Here is a 21980-nt window from a genome sequence, read left to right on the forward strand (position 1 = left end):
CTATACAGAGACATCTAGTGGCATCATATTGCCGTGTGTAGGATATTGGCGGATATTGAGAAGAGCTTGTGTTGCGTGGCCCAACACAAAATGCTCTGTGAGCAAGTAGAAGGAGACGGCGCTTGTGCACGGCATTTTGATGCCACCGGTGCAAAACACAAGCTGGGCTTTATCAAAGCTGGCCGGGCCTCCCTATCGCCCTCCCTACCGCCCTCTTCCGTCCGAACCCCCTTACCCATTAGCCTCTTTGTGCATTTCGCAAGCAGGAAGAAGAGAATACGCAAAGAACGAACCAACACGGCGAGTCGAATGGATAGCGGCAGAAGCTTCAAATATAAAAAAGGAAATGAATTGCGTAACGTGCTGTGGGCTAAATGTTCAGAGTTAGGATGGGAAGAGCCAATTGGAATGAATATTTAGTTGAATTGGAGTGTCTTCTTGACTCTCGCCACCGCCCACCAGCGGGGTTATGACTTGAATGGACGTATCAAAACAATGCTTCAAAGTTTGTACATGTTTTTCATGCTCAAATTCAAGGACTTTTTCTGCAGCCCGATTTTTGTAGTACAGTATTTCCATAGCGGCCATTTTTTCCTACTTTTGTAAGTATTTTTGTAGGTGATTTCTTGTTGTCGTAAGTCGGTAGTATTACCGTAGGTTTATTTTTGCAGTATTTCTGTAGAAGTCGGTTTTTTTTGTATTTCTGGCGTGATATTTCCGTTGTCGTATTTTTTATGTGATATTTTTGTAGTGGTATTTTTGCATAATGTATTATTGTAGTGGCATTTCTGTAGTACATCTTTAGTATTTTTGAAGAATTTCATGAGTATTTTGTAATAATACTGTAGTACTGTATTTTAAGTAGGATTTCTGTTGTAATATGTATGTATGTATTATTTTGTGTACTAAAGTATTACTCTAATAATATTTTTGTAGTAGTTTTTTATTTTGAGAATGAAAGCAAAACAATGTTAAGTCTCTGTTTTTATCATTAAATTGGATAATCAGTTTATAGGACAGTGGCATCAAATCTGCAACCTGTATGTCTGAATTGACTAGAAAAGTGGCGGGCATCGTTTTCTCCCACATTCTTCTGAATCTCCCCCCCGGCCGTCTTCCTGTTCACACAATTCCGGCTCGCCATGCAGGGCTTACTCTCGGGGCCTCCGACCGGGTTCAGTCCAGGTGCCCGTTGCCCTGTTCTGAAAATAGCTACCAGTGCCGGCTCAATAAGTGTTTCTAGTAACTGGATTTTTTCTGAGTTGAGCCTTACTTTTAATAAGGGCATTCATTAATACGGCATTTACACGGTGACAGCATAGTCATAACGTGCTAAGTTGTTATTTCAGAAACTCAAATCAATCCAAAAAAAACATTCAAGTGTTAATATTTATTTTCACAAAAGTAATTGAGAAAGTAAAATGAGAATCTTTTTTTGTATTAAACACATTGAGTCAAAACTTCAAACTCAGATCTTATTTATGGGTTTTATGAAGCCAATGAGCAAAACAATTGTAGTCTTTTTTTAACTCGCTATCTGGCTACCTGTCTGGCTTTGTAGCTAGCTATCTTCCACCCTTTTTAGCAAGCCAGCTAGGTCGATTTTTAATTTTTTTGCATGATGTCTAGCTAACATTTGACCTTTTTTCCTAAGCATTTAGCAACATTTTGGGCTTCTTTCTAGCTAGCTTTCTTTTTAGCATTCTATCCAAATATTGAGATGACGTTTTACTCTTTGAGCAAGCTGTCTAATGTATTGTTAGTCTTTTACACGTTACCTTTCTAGTTAACCATTAAGCTAATGACGAAAAAATACTAATGACATCATATCATAAAGACGTTTAATAAGGAATACCTGGAAGATGATACTATTACAACTTTTGCATCTAAGAGTTCAGGAGAAAATGCAGAACGCCTCCGGCTCAATATTTGGCACCTCGTCTGTAGCCCGAAAGACCCGTGCTAACGCGCCGTTTGTGTGTTTGCATCTCCCCGGCCAATCACGTGAGTCGCGGCTCGGCTAATTAGCATCTCGTTAGTCCCCTTCACGGCGGCCCGCATTAGCAATTCTCTCTGATGTTGGCAAGGTGTCTGCGAATTTTGGTGAGGATCTGCCAGTTGGAAGCGCCTCTGTTTGCCGGCGTGCTTTTTGCTTGTTTGGAAAATGTGTGGAAATCCATCAACAGTAAAAAAAAAAAAAAAACACTTGTGGTCAAATATACATGAGTAATTTGTCCAAATGTGATATTGTGAAAGGGACAGTGTGTATTATTTAGCATCTCCTAGTGGTTTGACAAAACTTCAATCATTAAAAAAGAATATTGATCTAAATAATAAGCAAAAATACGTGAACTATCAAATAAACGTGCCTCATTTTAAATACTCGTCGGTCGAATCATTTGTTTTTATCGACATTACACGAGTCTCACGGATAGGTTTATCCTGTTTTTGATATTAAAGACCTACAAAGGAGATTGCATAGGATCCCAGTTTGTTATCATACCATACTGTTGGTTATTTTGACTACTATGCACTTGTGTAACATCATTGTCACCATCTGCCAATGAGGTTGCCGTTCTTTGATAACCGCACCCCTGAGAGTGGATCTTTTATTGTAACCTACGAGATTGAATAAAGAGGTCTTTAAAAACAAGGATTTCCGCCAAAAAGGTTGAGGAACCCCGGGTTAGATGAGGCGCAGTGGTTCTTTTTCAATTTGGCAACGCTAAACGCAGCGAGCCGCAACATGAGGGATGTAAGTCAAAGAGATTTGTGAGAGGATTAGTCCCGTCCAGGGACACAAAATCTATCGTAAGCGACCGACTCAGTCCAATGGAAGATGTAACAGAGATAAGGAGTACACAAATACATCATTTATACGTTGCGTATTTGACGATCCTGTAAAGCGTATGCAGACATTTCTTTTACGATACATCAGACGTTTTAGAGGATAAACCTTCAAGAGGCAAAGAAGACGTCAGGCAAAAGGGATTCCGCGAAACAAGGAACGCTCCTCAAAACCTCCCCACCTCTTTCAAACAGCCCATGAAGTTGTTGCTGACTGGGGAGCCGGGCAGGTCGGCGGTGCTGGGGCTCCCTCCCACGTAGAAGAAGTCGTCGGACCCCAGCATGGTGTAGTCCTCCTGGGTGTAACCCGTTGTGGTCAGGATGCCGTCCACGGAGATTGTCACCTACACAACAAAGCACAGGGAAAGGACACGCTATATACTCACACCCGAAGGCACTGCTAGAGCGCTAGCTAGGTGTAGACCAGCCAAATTAGCCCCTGTTACTCTGGCAACCCAGTGTGTTTGTGGCAGGGAGGTGACCTCAATTGCTGTGGGGAAACGTGTGTGCTCCTGAATTTGATGAAGTAGCGTGTATTTTGTGTCAGAATCAAGGCCGTCGGTGGAATTCCAGGTCGGCGGTGGGATGGCACTGCTGTTCTAGGTAACTGGAATCAGAAGCCCAGGTTCTAAGGTTGGTGATTCCACCCTTATCCTAACCTATTAGCAAGTTCCAACTTCAGGGATCTTGGTCAAGGTTTGTGGACAAAATTGTTTGAATGACTTAGAAGACCACCCGTCCTATGGATCTGAAGCAAGCTAATTCGACAACAACTGCACTTGGGAAAGGTTACAACAATGGGGTTATAGTAATTGCACATAATACCTAACCCGAAAAACCACTTGGGTTAAGGGTCTGTTTTGGTAAGGACATAGCTGATCCAAAGGGCAAAGTTTTTGATTTACTAATCTTTCTACAGTCCTATATATCATTTCATCTCATCTCACCAGCTGCACCACTTATCCTCAGTAGGGTCGCGGGGGTGCTGGAGCCCATTCCAGCAATCATCGGGCAGTGGGCAAGGGACACCCTGAACTGGTTGCCAGCCAATCGCACAGTCCTATATATATATATATATATATATATATATATATATATATATTGTTTTTTTTTTCCTGATCATGAGCTCAGTGTAGTGACAGAAAGAAGAATATCCTGAATGATTTTCTTCTGCGGGTGTCTGGGCTCAGTCATCTGGGAGGGATTCTGTGTGCCAGGGAGAGGAGCTTGCTGAGGATGCTTGGGAATTAGGTTCTGATGCCTTCCAAATGTTTCCCAGGAGAAGTGTTGCTGGCATGTCCCCCCAGCAAGCGGCCCAGGGGATAAATCAAGAAGCAGTTGAGAGACAAAGTCTCGGGTCGAAAGGGAATGATTCCGGATCGCGTTGGAGGCGTAACACAAAGATGGCTGGCGACAGAAAGGTCTGGGTTTGCCTGCTATAGCTGCTGCCAAATTGATTTATGGATTGGACCGTTCTTCAAGCTGTCTGGAATGGGAGGGTAAGTAATGACAAGAGTTGGATAGTGTGTCATAGCTACTTTGCCAAAGACTCTGGGACTTGGTGTTTTGATCAGTGCATGGTGATAAAGTCTGAATTAAGTCCGGGTTAGAGCTCTCTTCATTCAAGTTTCTTCAACCTAAAAGCCTTAGTCAAATTAAGGAAAGAGTCTGTTCATAAGAATTTAATGACTTATGGTCTTGGCGGACAATAAGACATGCCTTAGGAACAGATATCATCAGATGCTATGAAGCCAAAGAGTGATTTTTCAATACGTACGGATTTAGGAGGCCAGATTCCATCTAGTCTAGATCAAGTAGCCTTGCTTTCAGTTATCCAGAGAAAGGTGATTCAACTAATGAGACATTTGAGTGGTATATTCTCCTTAAATTGATTGGGTTTTCATCTTAGTTGAGGGATGCCAAAGGGGAAGGTTGGCGCTGATAGAAAGATGTGGCTAGATTGACTGCGAGCAGTTACTTTCGAGGGTTCTTTAGCTTAAGAGACTCGTGTATCTGGTCTTAGAATTAGGGCTCTTTGTTGTCAATTTAGCCAGACAACCCCTGACAACACTAAACATGCCTAACTAGACCAGCTTCAAAAGCTAACCAGGACATGTTACTGGACGACGACAACACAATTATTCAATTATCAATCTTGGGGCTGAGAAATCTAAGCGCTACAGCAGATATTTGTGTCCACTACAAGGGTCACTTTGTCATCCGAGGCTTTCATAAACAATGTAACGGAAGACTGGCTTACGAATGCTGACTCTGCCTTTGCATAAAACGCTCGCCCGTGATTCAATTTACCCTCCGCTGCAATTTTTAACAGCTCGCCGCGAACTACGGACGCAAGCAGCTCGTTTTGCCGACCGATCCTGTAACCTGAAGTCCGTCGTTGGCATTTGTTAGCGGCAGGCCGGAGGCGTTAGTACAGTCCGCAAGCCTCTTGGTGCTAGTTAGTAGTGTTTAGTTATTGAAGTGAGGGTCGATGATGTTAGTAAGCTGCTATGTTGTTAGTAGTGATGATGTTGTTAGTAGGGGTTTGCCATCTTGGGGGTGAAACTTGTTTTCTTCAATTCTGGTGACAAACACTCGTATCACTTGATACTCACACTTACACAAACATTAGATGGATCACAGCTCATTCCACAAGTAGCTCTAAAAACATGCAGCGTGGATGCTCATTCCACATGCGAGGACGATGGGATGGTAATGGAAATCAAGCCACGATGAGGGGGGCATCGCACAGATATTTTCATGTCGAAATCATAACAATTTGATCGGTTTGGTCCTCTGAGGGAAATTCGTTTTCGCCAACTCTAGCGGTGGAGTACAGTCAGTGCTGTTGCCGCAGAATGCGGGCCAAATGACCTATTTACAGCACCCGGTATTCCCAGGCCGTCTCCCATCCGTGTACTAACAAGGCCTGACGCTACTTAGCTTCCGGGTTATTTTTACGTCATACCCCCAGTACCACCGTTTACTCTGGAAAATGCTTCATAACTAGGTTCCGGACAATTGGTTTGGGATACTTGCTTCAGTTCTTTTTACAAAATGGCAGTTAAACGTATTAACTGGGCAAGTCTGAAATTTTGGATGGAGCGAATAGGACAACCGAATTTTTTGGATGAGTGAAACAGATGCCCATATTACAGGCTGATGTCTAACACGGACTGTCAGGCTTACATCTTTTTGACTGGGGGAAATTTCAACTGAAATGCAAAAGATTGTAATCTGCCCAACATTTTCAAAACACAGCCAATTTCCTCTCTAATTTTGAAAGCTTGTGAACCATCCATAAGATACATCGGTCTTCAAATGAGTTTATGGGTCATTCTATCTTTAGAAAAATGGGAATTCACATCTTATTTCTTTCTGAAGTATGTTGCTAAATATTATTGCACTATTTCTTACTGCACTTACAACTTAGGAAAGTTTCTAAGCATTACCTAGTAAAAATTTGGCCTAACATTGTTTTATTTTATTCCGCTTTATGAGATGTTTATCCTGGAGTGCCGTGCTTAATCTTGTTATAAACATTTCCATTACGTTGTTACCAACGACAATTTCGCAGAAAAAAATACTCGACACATAACCTTGGGAGTTGGCCCAAAATGATCCCCTTAAGCATGCTTTCTTTTGACTTTCTTTTGAGTATTAGCAGGACAACTTGGATCAAGGACTTCTTGTTTATGTTCAGACATGGGTCCTCCTTGAGACGTGATCGTGCTTTCACCGGGGTGTTTTTCAACCTTTTTTTGAGCCATGGTACATTTCTTTCATTGAAGAAATCCCAGGCGGCACCACCAGTCAGGGCCGTTGCATTTGTCGGCAAAATTAAAACCAAATGAAAGATAGCTGTCGCTAGACCGCACAGGCACACAAATAGTATAATTTCCTACGGCACAGTACCACAATTCATGATGTCAGTTTGCTGTGGCACAGTGGTTGTAAAACACTGCAAAAGATGACATATTTTAGGAGTGATTTCTATAATCCATGGCGGGGTATTTTGCCTTGTGAATGTGAATTTCCTTGCGGGGATGAATAAAGTATCTATCTATCTATCCGTCTATCTTTCTCGTCCACCTAAATGCGCAGTGGATGCTAGCCTAGATAATGCTCGTAAAAATGGTTGACGTTTCAAGCATGTCGAGGTGCTCCCAAAAGGCCACCGGAAGGAAAGAAACCATACTTGTTTTTATCATTTCAAATTGTGTATGTCATTTTTACACTGGATTTTTTTTCTAATTTAATTTTTGGTTAGAGCGTCTTCGTCTCGCCCACTTTCGGTTGTAATGGATGGTATCGGTCACTGGTAGCAGACCACAATGTCATCGTAGATTGCTCATATTGTCGCGGTAAACCAACAGATGTTATCCTCCAACAAGTGTTTATGTTCTACGTGGAGTGTTTACTCAAATTCTTTGTTATTCGACATATTCCGTCTCATTGACACTAAATAGGTGCGTTTGTAAGGTTAATTCATCGATTAAAATGGACAATCGCAATCACTAATCTCTGCATAATGCGATCGACAGGTAGCGCCACCTCGTACGAGCCCAGTTGAACAAATTGCGAGGTGGGAAGTATGCAAAAAGGGCGGTACACTTGCATGCACGTGAGGCGGAGAAAATCACAATTCATGAGTTGGGGAAAAAACAAGGGAAGAGAAAGAGGAATTAAGGGAAAACACGTTCGACAACGAGAAAGGGAGCGTGAGGGCCGTGTGAGGAGGAGATCGGGTTTGATTAAGCTGCCAAAAAAGAAATTCAAAAAAATAGCCACGGCAGTTATCCTTTTATCGCTTACTGCTTTTGTTGTCGTAAAAAGGAAATAAGACAAACTAAGAAAGAATTGGAACGGCGTCTACCGAACAACAGAGTTTGTTTACCATAGCGTGTCCAATGCCTGAGTGCTTTGTAGGAAAGGGGGAAAGAAAGGAAAGCAAATGCAAAAATTAAAAAGAGAAAGAAAACTAAGAAGGCCTTCTGCAGAGGGAGGCGTGTTTTCGCTAGGAGAAGGGCACAGGTTAGGTTAGTAGTATGAATCATTCCATGGATGGTGTTAGTTTGTTGCTTCCACTGGCAGGTTAGTAACAAGTTAGTAGTAGTCACACACTGCTTTTGTTTGATGACAGCAAGCATTCACCTACCGGAGCTGCTAGCAAAACTAGCCAAACGTTCGGGAGTAGCGCCAGCTACTCGGTTAGCGTCGCTTCCATGCAAGCGTTAGCCGCCTTGTTTTGGCTAATGGTTCATGTTAGAAACACAACTTTCAATCGTTTCGATCGCTTGGATTTTTTTTCTTTTCTTAATGTTTGGATTCGTCAACGTGTACACTAGAAGCAGCAGATAAATACGAGTTCGTTCTGTTTTTGATATTAGACACATGCAAAAGAGATTGCACGGGAGGCCGAATTGTAATCATTTTGACTATTATCCATCTTTGTTGTTTGTTATTTTGACTGACTGTGATGCACCTTTTTCAACATATTCACTCTCTGCTAATCGATTCTCTGAAATGCACACCCTTTAGGGCGGATCTTCTATTGTAACCTATTGAGATTGAAACAAAAGAAAGTGCTCAAGGGATATCAAAACCCGTTGCATTTTCTACTATGAGGGTTTGGACCTCTCCTGGTCCATTGATATCATCTCTCTTTATTTTGAAAACTATACATTTATCAAAAACAACTCACTAAACGGTATTAAAAAATTAGATTTATATCCTAAATCGTTACTTGCTGTTACGATGTGCTCATGTGGCACTGGGTTTCGTCTGCATCAGAAAAAACAGCGCCATCTGGTGCTGAAATATTACTCACAGGTTCTTTAAAAGATTAAATGAGTAACATAGTAACAAAGAATGGGACTCTTAGCAGTCTCACCTCTCTTATTTTGCAAAATTTGTATAAGTTGCGTTTTTTTGGGGGGTGTACCAGTCTACTGCTACCAATATAGGGAAGCCACCAAAGATTTGAATAGAAACAATTTCAAAGTTGTTGTTTTTGACGTATACGACTCTTTATATAATGAGTATTTTTGCACAATCCAAAGGAAGGAAACGTCACTGTAATGATTAGTAAGCAAAATCGACCGTCTTGACACGGCAGTCCTCGGTTAAACAGCGAGGTTAATCGGTTAAGCGGCGAGCCGAAAGCCCGGCGGGGGTCGGCGCCGTCCGTTACGGGGCGCATGCGGGGGGGCGGGGGTGCGGCTTTAAGCCTTTACCTGTCGCAGGTTGCGGGTGACCTTGACGTCGTGCCAGGCGTTGTCGTTGAACTTGCCGTTGACGGGTTCCACCAGGGCCTCGAAGGCCCCCGAACCCAGGTTGATGACCAGCGAGACGGCGCCGTTCTTCAGAGCCAAGTTGACGTAGTCGGCCGACTTCCCGGTGTGTAGCATCAGCCCGTTGCGCTGAAGCGTCTTGAAGGAGAGCGTGATCTCGTCGCTACTGGACTGGATGGGGTTGGGCGACAGGTCGTAGCAGAAGAACTCCGAACCCTTGAAGGTGGCCAGGAACTCCTCGCGGGCTGTCACCCCCAACAAAAAGACAGCGCTTTTCAATAACCGCTACCAACTACGGTAAAGGGAAACCGATAAGACGAGATGCGATCAGAAACCTTGCTTTCCTTCCTCCTCCCGTGATGTGACGAATCGACGGCTGCCCGCCGAAAACCGAACGGGCGACCGCCGTTTGTTATTTGGAAGTAAATCGGCATTCCGGATATTAAAATCCCATCCGCGCGCACGGCAAGTTTCACGCGTGGCACTCATTGTCGCTAAGCGCATCCCGGAATAACGTCAACGAGCTTCGAACCGTCGTGTCGCTTCGCGGCTTATGTTACAAACGACAACAGAGACCAGAAATCCCATTTTAAAGGGACAGTGTGTATAATATATGAAGAAACGGGTGCTCAAAAGCACAAAGAGGAATACAAAGTACAGTGACTGAAAATAACTAAAGGGCATCGTATTTCTTCAAATTTCTTTGCTCAGCCTTTCGCAAGCTTTTTGGTTTATTGGGTAGCCGTAAAAGCAAACCGGCCCGTATGTTAGCTCCCTCGATGTGAGCCTCAGCAAATTTTTCCACAAGATCTGGAACTCGCCAATTCTTGGACATAATAAAATGAAAAAAGGATGAAAAGTTTAATGTCGGGTTCATCGTTTGAAATGTCCTTAAAGAGCTGAATGTAGAATCGGATAACTGGTTTCAGAGAGCCTGTAAATATTTGTCTCCACTGGCCCATCTGCTTTCACCCTCGGTGTTTTGGCCACAAAGTGCATTACGCTGGAGGAAAGGAGGAGGAGAGTGAGTTCAGGTGCGGGCTCACTGTTTACTGTCATTCTAGGATGAAAATGGCGAAATTAAGAAAAGAACGGTTGCAAATACAGTCGATACGCTAACCCGACCCCCCCAAAACAGATGAAGCGTCGAGTCGAGCGTGTCTAAGAATTTCCGATACTTCCGCGAGGAGCAAAAACGGCCGCAATGTCGATTTCGGCCAGAAGATGGCGTCGGCGAGCGGAATATTTCAAAGTGACGGCCGCCATCTTTCGGACGCTATCGGGCAGTGTTGCGGAGGCGAAGGACGTCGGCCGCCAAGAATACTCCGCCGCGAGGAGCCGACCAATAACGGTTTTGCTCTCACGCTAAGACATTATTCCGAGCCTTCGCCATCCATCATCCTTAAGCTCGAGCCGGGCCGCCATTTTGCCAACCTTCCGAGGGGGAAGGGAGGCGGAGGCGTAACGAACGAGAGCGACGGCCGGCGCGCTCGAACGGAGACGGCAAACGGCATAGAGAAGCCGGGAAATAATGAGGAAGAGGAAGGGGGCTGCGCTAAGAATATGTCACGACTCAACGGGCAATTAGAACAAACTGTCTTCTCTTATGTATGAAGAAGAGCAATAGCGCTAATTAAGCGCGGCGCCCGTGTGTTTGAGCAAGATAACTATTACCCTTTAGCCGAAGACGGCGTGGGCAGCGCCAAAAGACAAACCGGATCGTGGATCTGCATTGGAATACGGTATTCCGGTCAGCGGGATCAAACGCTCATTGAGCCGCCAAACCGTCGCCATCCTGTTCAAAACCAGTTTGAGGTCCGCTTGCACACGACCTCATGACGGATAGGCATCGCTATCTGCCCTGTTGCTTATCGCAGGGCGATGAAACCCATTTTGGGGCCGCGTGCCAGCAAACATCAAAAACAGAGAGAGAGAAATCGAACTTTGCTTTGGGAGTGGCACTTGACTCTGGAGACATCAAGTGGACATATTTTAAACTGTTGTTGTTCTCTCGCGGGCCAGATTCAATCTGTTGGCGAGCCTGATCCGGCCCATAGGACACATGCTTGACACCCCTCCATACCAGTATCACTTTCCAATGTTTTTGAGATTTCCCAAACTTTAGAAGAAAATGATGAATTATTGTGTGTCCGTTTAATCCAATTTCATACATTTAAAAAATAATGATAACGACATGATTATACAAACCTGTGACATTTTTCGGAGGTCGTTTAAAAAAACAAAAACACTTATGCATCAGAAACGGTCTCCCTGCACATGATCATTCCTTCCCATATTGAACTTCACTATCGGTTGAATGGATTCATGCAGGTGTGCATGGAACCATGACCACACCTGAAGTGATTGGGCTTGTCCACTTCAAGTGGCTCTCATTTGAGCCACTCCATAAAGTCAAAAAAAACCCCACAACATTGACTTCAAAATATAATCAAAAGATCATGAGGTCTGACAGGGTCGAGAAAACTACGGCCCCCGGGCCTCATGCGACCCCTCAGGCATTTTCATCCGGCCCGCCACATATAGTAACAATCGACGATAGTAAACAAAGTACTAGTAATAAAAGAAATGTTTTTGTCCCGTTGTGTGGAGATTGCGGCCAACCACCCACCTTTCCCCCCCGGACACGATGCCCGGTCCGACAACGCAAGAGAACGCAACAGACCGTTTTCGGTGCCGGGTATAAATATCATTTCTGACCATCGATTACCTTAAAATCAGACTTATTGACAAGGACGTTCATTCTTGCTACAGAATGACTTGATTTCTCCCCTTTTTCCACACGGTTTCCCTTTTGGTAATTGATTTATTTATCTTGCCATGTAAATAAATCGTAGTTTGATAGAATCAAACCATATTTGTCACGATTACTTATGCGGGGCACCCGAGTCTGCTTCGTTGGCGCCAACAGCCGCGGACGCCGATGGGCTGCTTCCTCTTTTTAAACCCCCGCCTCCTGACAACACTCGTCGGATCGTTTGGGAACCTACGCGACACGCTATGCAAACTTTTGCGACTCCTGACTCTATCCTGCCCCGTTGTTCTGTTTGATTCCCGTCGCCGACCTTTTTTCTGGACCCGTTTATGTTTTTGCTCCTCCGTCCCGGCCATCGACCCGTTTTTCCTCGCTCTGGACATTGCCTGCGCTCGACACGGAGGTGCCGCTTCCGCGTTCCCGGCGATCCGCTACCCGTGACCGACGATCCCCGGATCGTGGGTGCGAGTCCTTTCCTCCTTCTAAATAAAAGTGGGTAAAACGAACGCAATTGGGTCCCGTCTCCGTTCCTGTTTTGTGACAATCTTGCGTCATTTATTTTTGTGTCCATATACTTTTCTTTTGGACTGATTTATCATAATCATTTTCAATAAACTGCAGAATTAATAATATTAAGCTAAAATGAAATATGCTCAGAGTATTGTTTCCTTTATAATAAATACTACAGAGACAAAATGAGGTTATTTTGGAAACTAATTTGTGTGGAAATCGTGACGTGAGCACTACCTGCTGGGTGAATCGGTAACTACCGAATTAGATTCTGAAACAAATAAATATAATTGAAACATTCTGTAGAGAAAAAGAAGAATACTATAGGAATACTAAAAAAATACTGCTCCAGAAATATTACACTAGACATATTGGAAAAATACAAATATAGTAATATTAAAGAAATCCTACAAAAATACCACAACAATAATACTGTAGTACAAAAATACTACTTTAAAAATATAACAGCAGACATACTACAAAAATACCGTGGGTATACTAAAAAATTATAAAAGGGAAATACTAAAAAATATCTCAGGAAAAACGGCTCAAATATTACAAAAATAAGACTAGAAAAAATGAATATAAAAATACTGCTACAGAAAATATGACAGCAGACGTACTACAAAAATACCGCGGCTATGCAAAAAAATTATACTATGGAAATATAAAAAAATAACTGAAATAATACAAAAATAAAACTGGAAAAACCAATATAAAAATACAACCAAAAAACGACAGCAAAAATACAACAAAACTGCAACAACTGTTATACTATAGAACTAAATATCAAATTTAGGGCTTGAAAACGTATTTTATTGATTTCATTGTGAATCGATTTGAAAACAAATATAAAAAGAAATGTAACAAATAAAAAGCTACATTTACATTGATCCTAAATGTAGTCATGTTATTTTGATATATCTAGGTATAATAGAACGCAAATGTACCGTGTGAAATGACATTTATCATTAGGTAACTTTATTTTCTATACCGCTCAATGACTTTTAACTACAGTTCTTTGAGGAGCATTTGCGCTCCCGGGTGAAAATGAGTTTGACGGCGCTGCACTACGTAACAAGGCAACATCTTGCGGTCCAATCGTTCACAAAGTATCGCAAAGATCTTATCCAAATCAAGAAAGATAAGGTGAAGAGCAAGACTTAGTTCCCCTTGATAATTAACTACGTGTGCAGAAACAAAGGTGTGCGTAAAACATACGTGTGCAAAAACATATCTGTGCTGAAACGTGTGGAGAAACACAAGAACACAAACTTGGCAATTTTTTACACCTTGGAGTGAATCATCTCCGATGAATAGAGACCGTCGGTTTTAGCCGGTGTGAAAAGCCTTCGAGGGAGGAATAATGGAATTTAGAAGGAGAGGGGGGAAAAAAAAAAACACACCTTCAGTGAAATCTTGATCTACAGCTAAGGAATACGTCCTGGGCAAATGGGCAAAGCAAATCCAAATTGTCCTTTTTTTATAGTGTATTCCGATTTTTTGGTGGTCTTGGTTGGCTTACTTTGTCACATAAATCGCTCGATCCGCTAAAGAAAATCTCTCTACCTACAAAATACAACTTAACATGGTCATGGTGGGGCTCTCTCCAACACTGAATTTATCCTTATGTAGATATTCGACCTAAGGTTTAGACTCACATCTAAGCTGAATTTACAACTACAAAATAAAATACTGAACTCAGGGAGTCGGCTTGTATGTAAATAATTGGTTTTGTGTCACCAGTAGCGCGTCGGGGAAGGGGGCGCGGCTTATACAGGAACTCAACGGGGCAAAAACGCGAGCACAAAATTGATGGTAAAAGTATGCTTAATGATAGTATTTTGAATCGGTACAAATATTTTGGAGAAGGAAAGAAAAAGACTCGGACAATACCCGGAAATGGAAAAGAAGAGCTTTGAGTGGTTTGAAGCCCAGAGACAAGACCGATATGGAGTGTCTCGTCCAAGTATTTGTTTGCAAGCTCTCAAGGTCGCACAAGCCCTGAAATAAGAAGGCTTCCACAGTTTGGTGTATATATTTCCCTAAACCAGTTTTAAGGGGGTATATAGAGTATATTAGTAGTTCTGTTCGAAGTAAACGTACTACTTTTTGCCGTCAGTCATCCGGAGCGTGACAGAACTACTTCTTAGATGATGTCACTGCAACTGTAACTCATTGTTGTTTTTCAGCGATTGATTGTTATTTAAAAAAAAAAAACCGTATCAAGACATTTCCACCAATGTCTTGGAAAGTTTTGGACTGTTATTTTTTTTCTCGGTTGCCACAGTAACTGGGGGTTCAGGCGTCCGGGGGTGCGAAAAGAAAAAAAAAGCCTGATTGAGTGCGGCGCGCACCATGGCGGACAGCCGTACTGAATCAAAATGGCGGACAGGGGGGAGAGGGGGGGCTCGCACCTGATGGCGGCGGGCTTTGCGTAGGAGGGAGAGCCTTTAATAAGACGGGACGGCGGGTGGACAAAATGGAGGGATGGGGAAGGTGAAATGAAGAAAAAGAAAAAAAACACCGCTCCATCTCCAGTAAATCCCAGTGTGGCGAGCTTCAATCATAGCAGTCCTGTCATTCCGGAGATAGTGGGCTTCCATCGCGACCCCCCCACCGCTGCTGTTTTTTTAGCCCACCGTGCAATTTTGCTATCACGAGCACGCACTCCGGCACAAACCTCGCAACGGCTTCTTTAATAAGCGGCGGCCGGACGTAGCGCAGGCTTAACTGGCACAAACACACATCCAGAGGCAAAGGCTGGCAAAGCCATGCAAATGAGGGCAAACGGGTGCGCTGCGCTTCCACCCGCTCAAAAAAACGCAAAAAAGAAATAAAACCCATCAGAAGTCGCTCGCCGGCAGCCGCTCGACGGGATGCGACGCTATGCTGGCGGATATTGCTCGTCGCCATGACGATGACAGATTGCTCGCCGCAGACTTTCTTTGTACCGTCATCTTTTATGTGCCAGTTAGAAACCTCGTTTAAGGCGTCTTGATCCGTCATTCACAGGTGTAAAAAGAGATATAGGAAGTATTTGCCCCCTTCCCGATTTCTGTGTTTTAGGCACGTTTCACATCATCGAAGCGATCTCGATATCGCACGGAGACAACCCGAGAAAATACGATATGCGCTTTTTCAAACCAATCGTCGAGGCCATGTGTGAAAAAGTCATGCCCTTTCCTTGTGAAATCACAAAGTAACAGCAGAGTTTGGGTAAAGCCGAGTTCAATTCCAAAGGATTGCCACCACCTGAGTTGAATGAAGAAAATCACTTCCATCGAATCTGTCAGACAAAGTCAAGTAGGCTACTAAATCTCAGAATCACAGTTGACATCCAACGAAATTTCAGAAAAATCAACAACAAAAAAGGATTGAAATCTATCAGTCCAGAAAAAGTTACAAAGCAATTTCCAAGTCATTTTCCACAAATGGAGAATCCTGGGAAGTCATTTTTATTGGTACAGTGGCAAACCATCCAAGATTACTGCAAGAGTGCGACAAGGGCTCATCCAAGAGCTTACAAAAGAACCTCAATAAAAAAACGAGGAACCGCAAGCCTCACTGGCCTCCGTTCAGGTCAGTTTTCATGACTTTACTATAAGAAAGACACTGGCCAAAAATGGCATCCATGGGAGAGTTCCCAGGCAAAAACCAGTACCGTCGCAAAAGAACCCAAAGAGTTTTTTTCACATTTTCCAAAAAGCATTTTCATCATCCCAGAGACTTTAGGATAAACGTTCTGTGGACTGTAGGTTAAAAAATGAACTTTGTGGAAGGTATGCAGCCCTTTACATCTCGCGTCGAAATGGCACAGCGTTTGAGAAAAAACTAAATGATGCCAACTGTACAGCATGGTGGTGGCAGTGTGATGGTCTGGGGCTGCTTTGCTGTCTCAGGAGAAGGACAACTTACTATGATTGACGCAACCATGTCTTTTCCAGAAGCTACTTGAGGAGAAGGTCCCGCCATCAGTTGGTTCCCCTAAACTCAAGCGCTTTTGGATCATACGGCAGGACAACCATCCGAAAAAAACACTAGCTAGTCCACCTTTGAACGGCCAAAATACAAAACGAAGGCTTCGCCTGCCTCTCGGAAACCAACTCTGCCTCTGATGTCGTAGATACCGTTGTCTCCAAATCTGACTCCGCCTGTACCGAAGCCTGTCCCTTTTAAAGACAATCGCACTCTACCGTTTTCTGTATTGTGCTTCTGCGCACCCAAAGTGATTGAACTGCAGTTTTTCATATATTTTGCCCAGCCTTCCACAAGGTTTTTGGTATTTGGGGGAACCCGTAGCAGCAAGATGGTTAACAATCAAGTCAGCTCACTCTGGGAGAACCTCATAATAATGAAGCGTATGTGAGCTACAAGTATTCTTTTTTAAAATGCCGGTTTATATGGTGGTTCATGTATTTGTGCTCATTCTTCAAATGAAAATAGTTTTTTCCAATGAAGTTTTGCAACCACTAGGTGGTGCTATATTATACCCAATGTCCTTTAAGCTGAATTAAAGAGCGAGCGTCGAGAGGCTAATTGGCACTTGTTATCGGCTAAGGTGATTTGATTCGTTGGCAGGTGACGGAAGCGCGACGCTCTGATTAGCGCTGATTAAAATGGCCGCCGTGAGGAGCCGTACGGATTCCTGCCTTGATTGTGGCTACCGGCGAGCGGCAAAGATTTCAAAAGAAGTTCAACGTTTAATCGGCGGTGGACCCACGAGACAAAGGTTCGAAGAGCCGCGCGGATTTCGAGGTTGACATGTTTTTACGTTCAGCACCGCCAGAAACAATTCTTTTCAACGAGTGAAAGTACTCGTTACCTTTCTAAGCTAACGACGCAATCGTTTTGGTTTCCGTGACAGGCATGGTTCCTACCTAAACGTTATATTCCAGGTAAATGAACTATAACTGTATTAATTGTGTTGAAGCCCAGAGACGTCATGGAAACGTCTCGGCTAAATGTATACGTGTACGTCAAACTAACGGGAAATCCCCGTGGCAAACGTGAGCACGAGATTTACGGAAAAAAGCATTTGATTTTATATTATTAACGCTTAACTCTTTCTCACGATGCTCCGTTACAACATTGTATAATGTGGCGCTATTCCAAAAGCAAAATATTTGGCTGCCAAATTAAAAAACAATTTGTTTTTTTTTGTTTTTTCCTTTTTTGCCTTTATAGAATATGAACATTGTAAAAATTATAAAGACAAAAAACAGCAAAACAAGGCAGAAATGGAGATACACGTATTAAAAATCGAAATGTTTCGGGTGAGTTTTTGGGGTAAAACAATGTGTGTATGGCATTAGCAAAAAATAAAACAACTACCATTTTTTTCTGTCTTAAATTACCCAAAGCCTGGAACCAATCCACGGCCTAGTGGTTGCTGACCACTGATTTAAGTTATTCATCGGGAAACCAATAAATAGAAGAAAACAAGAAAAAAATAACGCAACAATCAATCTACGTTGTAAGAATTTGCACTCGATTTTATAGTTTATCACTTGCTTACTCTTTAAATGATCATCTAGGACGACCAAAATAGGTCTATACTGCAATGTAGGTTAAGTGAGCTTTTCCCATCCATCTATCCATTGTTTTGCGCTTATCTGAGGACGGGCGGCAGGGGCATCAGCCTCAGCATTGAAGCCCAGACCTGCTTGCCTATCCCCAGCCACTTCATCCAGATCACCCGACGGGAAGCATCTATGAGGCCCGAGCCACCTCAGCTGGCTCCTATCTCCAAGGGGGAACCCAGCTACCCTGCGTAGGTAACTCATTTCAGCCGTTGGATCGGGGATCTCGTTCTTTCGGTCATGACCCACAGTTCATAATCATAGGTGAGCGTAGGAACGTATATTGACTGGTTAATTAAGAGCTTTGTCTTTGGGTTTATCTCCTTCTTCACCACAACTGGGTTCGCATGGCTGCAAACACTGCAGCGATCTGACTGTCAATGTCCCGTTCCGTCCTACCCTGCCTCGGGAACAAGAACTTAAGATACTTGAGCTCTTCCACTTGGGGCTGGATCTCATCCCCACCCCGGAAAGGGCATGCTACCCTTTGCTGCCTCAGAACATTGTCTCGGACTTGGATGCGCTGATCTCCATCTCGGCTGCATCGCACTCAGCTGTGAACCGCTCCAGTGAGCTGGAGATCACGGCTTGAGGAAGCCATCAGCACCGATTCCTCAACAAGAAGATGGCTATACCCCTGCCAAGGGTGAACCTAGAAGTTCTGTGCGTAAAATTTATAAACAGAATCTGTGGCAAAGGGCAGCCTCGGCGGGGAACCAATCCGACTCATCGCCGACAATGTGGACCAAACTCCGGCACCCGCCATTTAGGGGCCGAACAGCCCAGATACAACTGTCCAGTACCCCAAAGTCCCGGAACTCCCTGAGGAACACGGTCTGATGCCTTCTCCGAGTCCACAAAAGACATGTAGACCTGATTGGCTAGCAAGCTTTTTCGTCCAGGATCATTTAAAGTCAAAATGTTTCTGTCGAAGTCATCGTCTCTCACTCAATTTTTCCCTGCGCCTATTCTTACCAAAGAAGAAGAAAAGATCTACGGACCGGAGAGTTAACGGCGGCTTCTGGACTGTATCTCACACAGAGCCAATGAATTTCAAGAAATAAAAAAAGGCAACGGCCACATGAATCAGCCAAGAAAGCGCTTTGAAGCCCCTCGCGCATTTCAAGGTTGGCCTCCCCTGATACCTGCCGCATTTACTGCCGTATTAAATCTTGGAGTTGCTGTCCCCTTTTGGGGTATTTTTAGGCCCTTCTTTCATCCGCGTTCATTTGGGCTCGGCACCGACGCTTTGCCTGTACTCGACCGGGGAAAAGGGCTCGTTTCCATGACGATGTCTGCAGGCGGAATCATGTAATGGGGTTTAAAGCGGGATGAGATCACAGATACTTGTATCCTTTTTAGTTACACCGTACTTTCACACCAGAAAATCGCTCTCTATTTTCTACCACGGGACGCACGCATCCTGATCCTGCTATATGTATAAATGTATACTAATATATGCAATATCAATAATTGAACATGTAAATAAATCATGCAATACCCAATACATGTCATCGATGCAATTCATTCCTTGTTGTGGAAATTATTGTGCATTTTATCTTTTATTTGGTCGGATATATTTCAGCGTTTATTTTTGTTGTATACGCTGTTGTGTATTTTGTCTATTTTTTTGTCATACCTTTGGTTGTATATTTAGAGGTATATTTTGTCGTTCATCCGTCTTGTATTTTGATGTGTATCTGTTGTTTATTTTGTTACTTATTTTGTTGTGTATTTCTTCACTTATTGGTTGTGTATTTTGGTTATTTATGATATCGTACATTGGGTTGTATAGTTCATCATGTATTTTGAGTATTTCGTCATGCTTTTTGTCGTTGAATTTGTATTTTCTTTTTGTCATTTACTTTGTCTTTTATTTTGTGGGGCATTTTTTTCTAATGTTTCGTATTGTGTTTTTGGTAAATCTTGTTTTGTATTTTGTGTATTTTGTCATTTATTTTGTCATCCTTGAGCTTTTTACCAATCGTTTGATCAGTGATGAACAAATCAGTTACTACACTGATCAACCAATAGATGATACATGACAATATACCCAACAAAATACACTGCAAAATACATAAAATAAATACTGAAATAAATAAATGACAAAATATGTATGTAAATGAATACATTGCATTTATGTCATATATTCAGAGGCCAGGAACCTTTTTGACCCAAAGGAGCGATAACAGTAACACTTTTTTTTTTCCAGAAAAATCACCATGCCCGCTCTCTAGACATTTTTTTTATTAAATTTCACTGTGTGATGTTAGATAATTTGATAAAACGTTATGAAATAAGAATAATGTCAGAGCCTGTGTCCCATATCAATATACATCTACCGCTTTAAACTGAAGATCGGTGAAGCTCATTTTGACCGTCTTTTTTTTCTTTTTTTTCAAATAATGATTTAAAACAGGGTGCAAGCAGAGTTGCTTTGTTAAAGTGTTACAAAATTCGGCAAATGAGGATACCGACATGTTTAACTTCTGTGCAGACCGCGCTGGGCAGAGAAAAGTGCCCTGCGTGCATCGCTTCGCCCACCACTACCGCTCACCCGATCAAATTGTTCTGTGTGCTTGGCATGCGTTTTTGGGTGTTCATTTTTTACGTGGGTTTTGATCAACAAGTGTCTTAACAATGAACGTAGATCGTTTAATGAGCTCCCCATATTAAGGATTCCTTAGCGATGTACGATCAAAACAGGGTCTGTTGGTGTGACACGTTAAATGTAAACGGTAGAGGAGAGTTCACGGTTTCTTGTGTTGGTGCAACTTCGGCAATGTGTGGACTAGTCCCTGCCCTACGCTCATCAGAACTGAAATTCTTTAGACGAAATGTGCGCTCCGATGATTTTATCTCCGAACCATATGTATTTCAGGAAAAGAGCCAAATCCGGCAGGCCAAAGGTTCCCGACCCCTGCTTTAACCGCCAGGGTGGTCAGGGCATCGCTTCCTGTGGTGTGTTTTGTACAGCCTGGTGGCGCCCATCCCTCTCCAGCCACACAAAACAGAACTTACTGGTTTCCATGGTAACTATGTGTTCATATATCATACATTTGTAGGGATTTGTTCATTAAAACATTTATTTCTACCAATGGCAGGATCAGTCCTCCATAGCTCTGCGTTTTGTAGGAGGAGACACACACACACACGACGCATAATATCTTGTGGGGAAACCATAAGCGAAAAGGCAATGTGCCTGTTACTGCGGTCTTAATGCCAGCCAAACGGCAAAAATAATTGACTTTTTGTTTTCCGGCTCGTGAGTTTGAGGGGACAAACGGCAACGAAATGAAGTCGAAATGCCAGACGAGGCAGCGGAGCGAAGCGCCAATTGCAAACGGGCTTAAGTGAAGCCTTCTTATGAATGCGTGGATGCCGCAAAATGGATGCAAAAAAAAAAAAAAAAAAAGCGGTGACACACGGGGGAGTGGATGTGAGAACAAGTGGAAAAACATGCAACGAGGCTCTAAAAAAGCCTGAAAGACAATAGGAGTGTGTGAGAGGCTTTGTGTGAGAGTGTGCGTCAGCATCTTGGGTGAGGTTTCTGCATCGCTGATGAATCCAAGGAGAGTCTCTGCAGTCTTATCTCATTTCCTGTCTCCCTTTTGTGTCTCCGACCTTCTCCTGCCATTTTCTTTCTTGTCGGCCACATCTCGGTCTCATCTGGACTCGCTAGATTTTCGAGGAGTATTATCCTACGACCGGCGCCATAAAGCGTCCTGCGGGTGCCTCGAAACGGCATAGGAGTTTTGATGTCTGCATTCCGGTGACGTACAGTCGGGATCATGGGAAAAAAAAAAACTTCCGTCGGGGAGAATGTTAAGCCAATCAGAATGCAGAACACAATGCAAATCCTTGAAGTAGCGAAAGTGGGAGGGGTAAACTGTGTCATAGTGTGGGATGAGTGCATTTCCAAAATGCAGCGTACTTATTTTGCAACCATTAAAAAGTTTTTGTGTGCAAGGGTTA

The 21980-nt window shown here is 43.1% G+C and overlaps 1 protein-coding gene across 10 annotated transcripts in view; it reads right to left on the reverse strand.

The window, feature by feature from the left end:
* LOC148347944 (neurexin-1a-like) overlaps positions 1-21980 on the reverse strand; it is a 99257-nt gene that overhangs the window by 50523 nt on the left and 26754 nt on the right. For 8 of the 10 annotated variants that reach the window (XM_088323490.1, XM_088323486.1, XM_088323482.1 and 5 more), the window contains 3 exons: positions 9084-9385; positions 7745-7768; positions 3030-3191 (listed from right to left, as the gene is read on the reverse strand). In XM_088323490.1, coding sequence (XP_088179616.1) covers positions 3030-3191; positions 7745-7768; positions 9084-9385 — 488 coding nt within the window. The remainder of the gene's footprint in view (positions 1-3029; positions 3192-7744; positions 7769-9083; positions 9386-21980) is intronic. The other 2 variants (XM_088323484.1, XM_088323489.1) reach the window with 1 other exon arrangement.

The sequence above is a fragment of the Urocampus carinirostris genome, chromosome 19 (assembly GCF_059441175.1).
Source record: "Urocampus carinirostris isolate Australia breed hairy pipefish chromosome 19, RoL_Ucar_1.0, whole genome shotgun sequence".
Lineage (NCBI taxonomy): Eukaryota > Metazoa > Chordata > Actinopteri > Syngnathiformes > Syngnathidae > Urocampus > Urocampus carinirostris.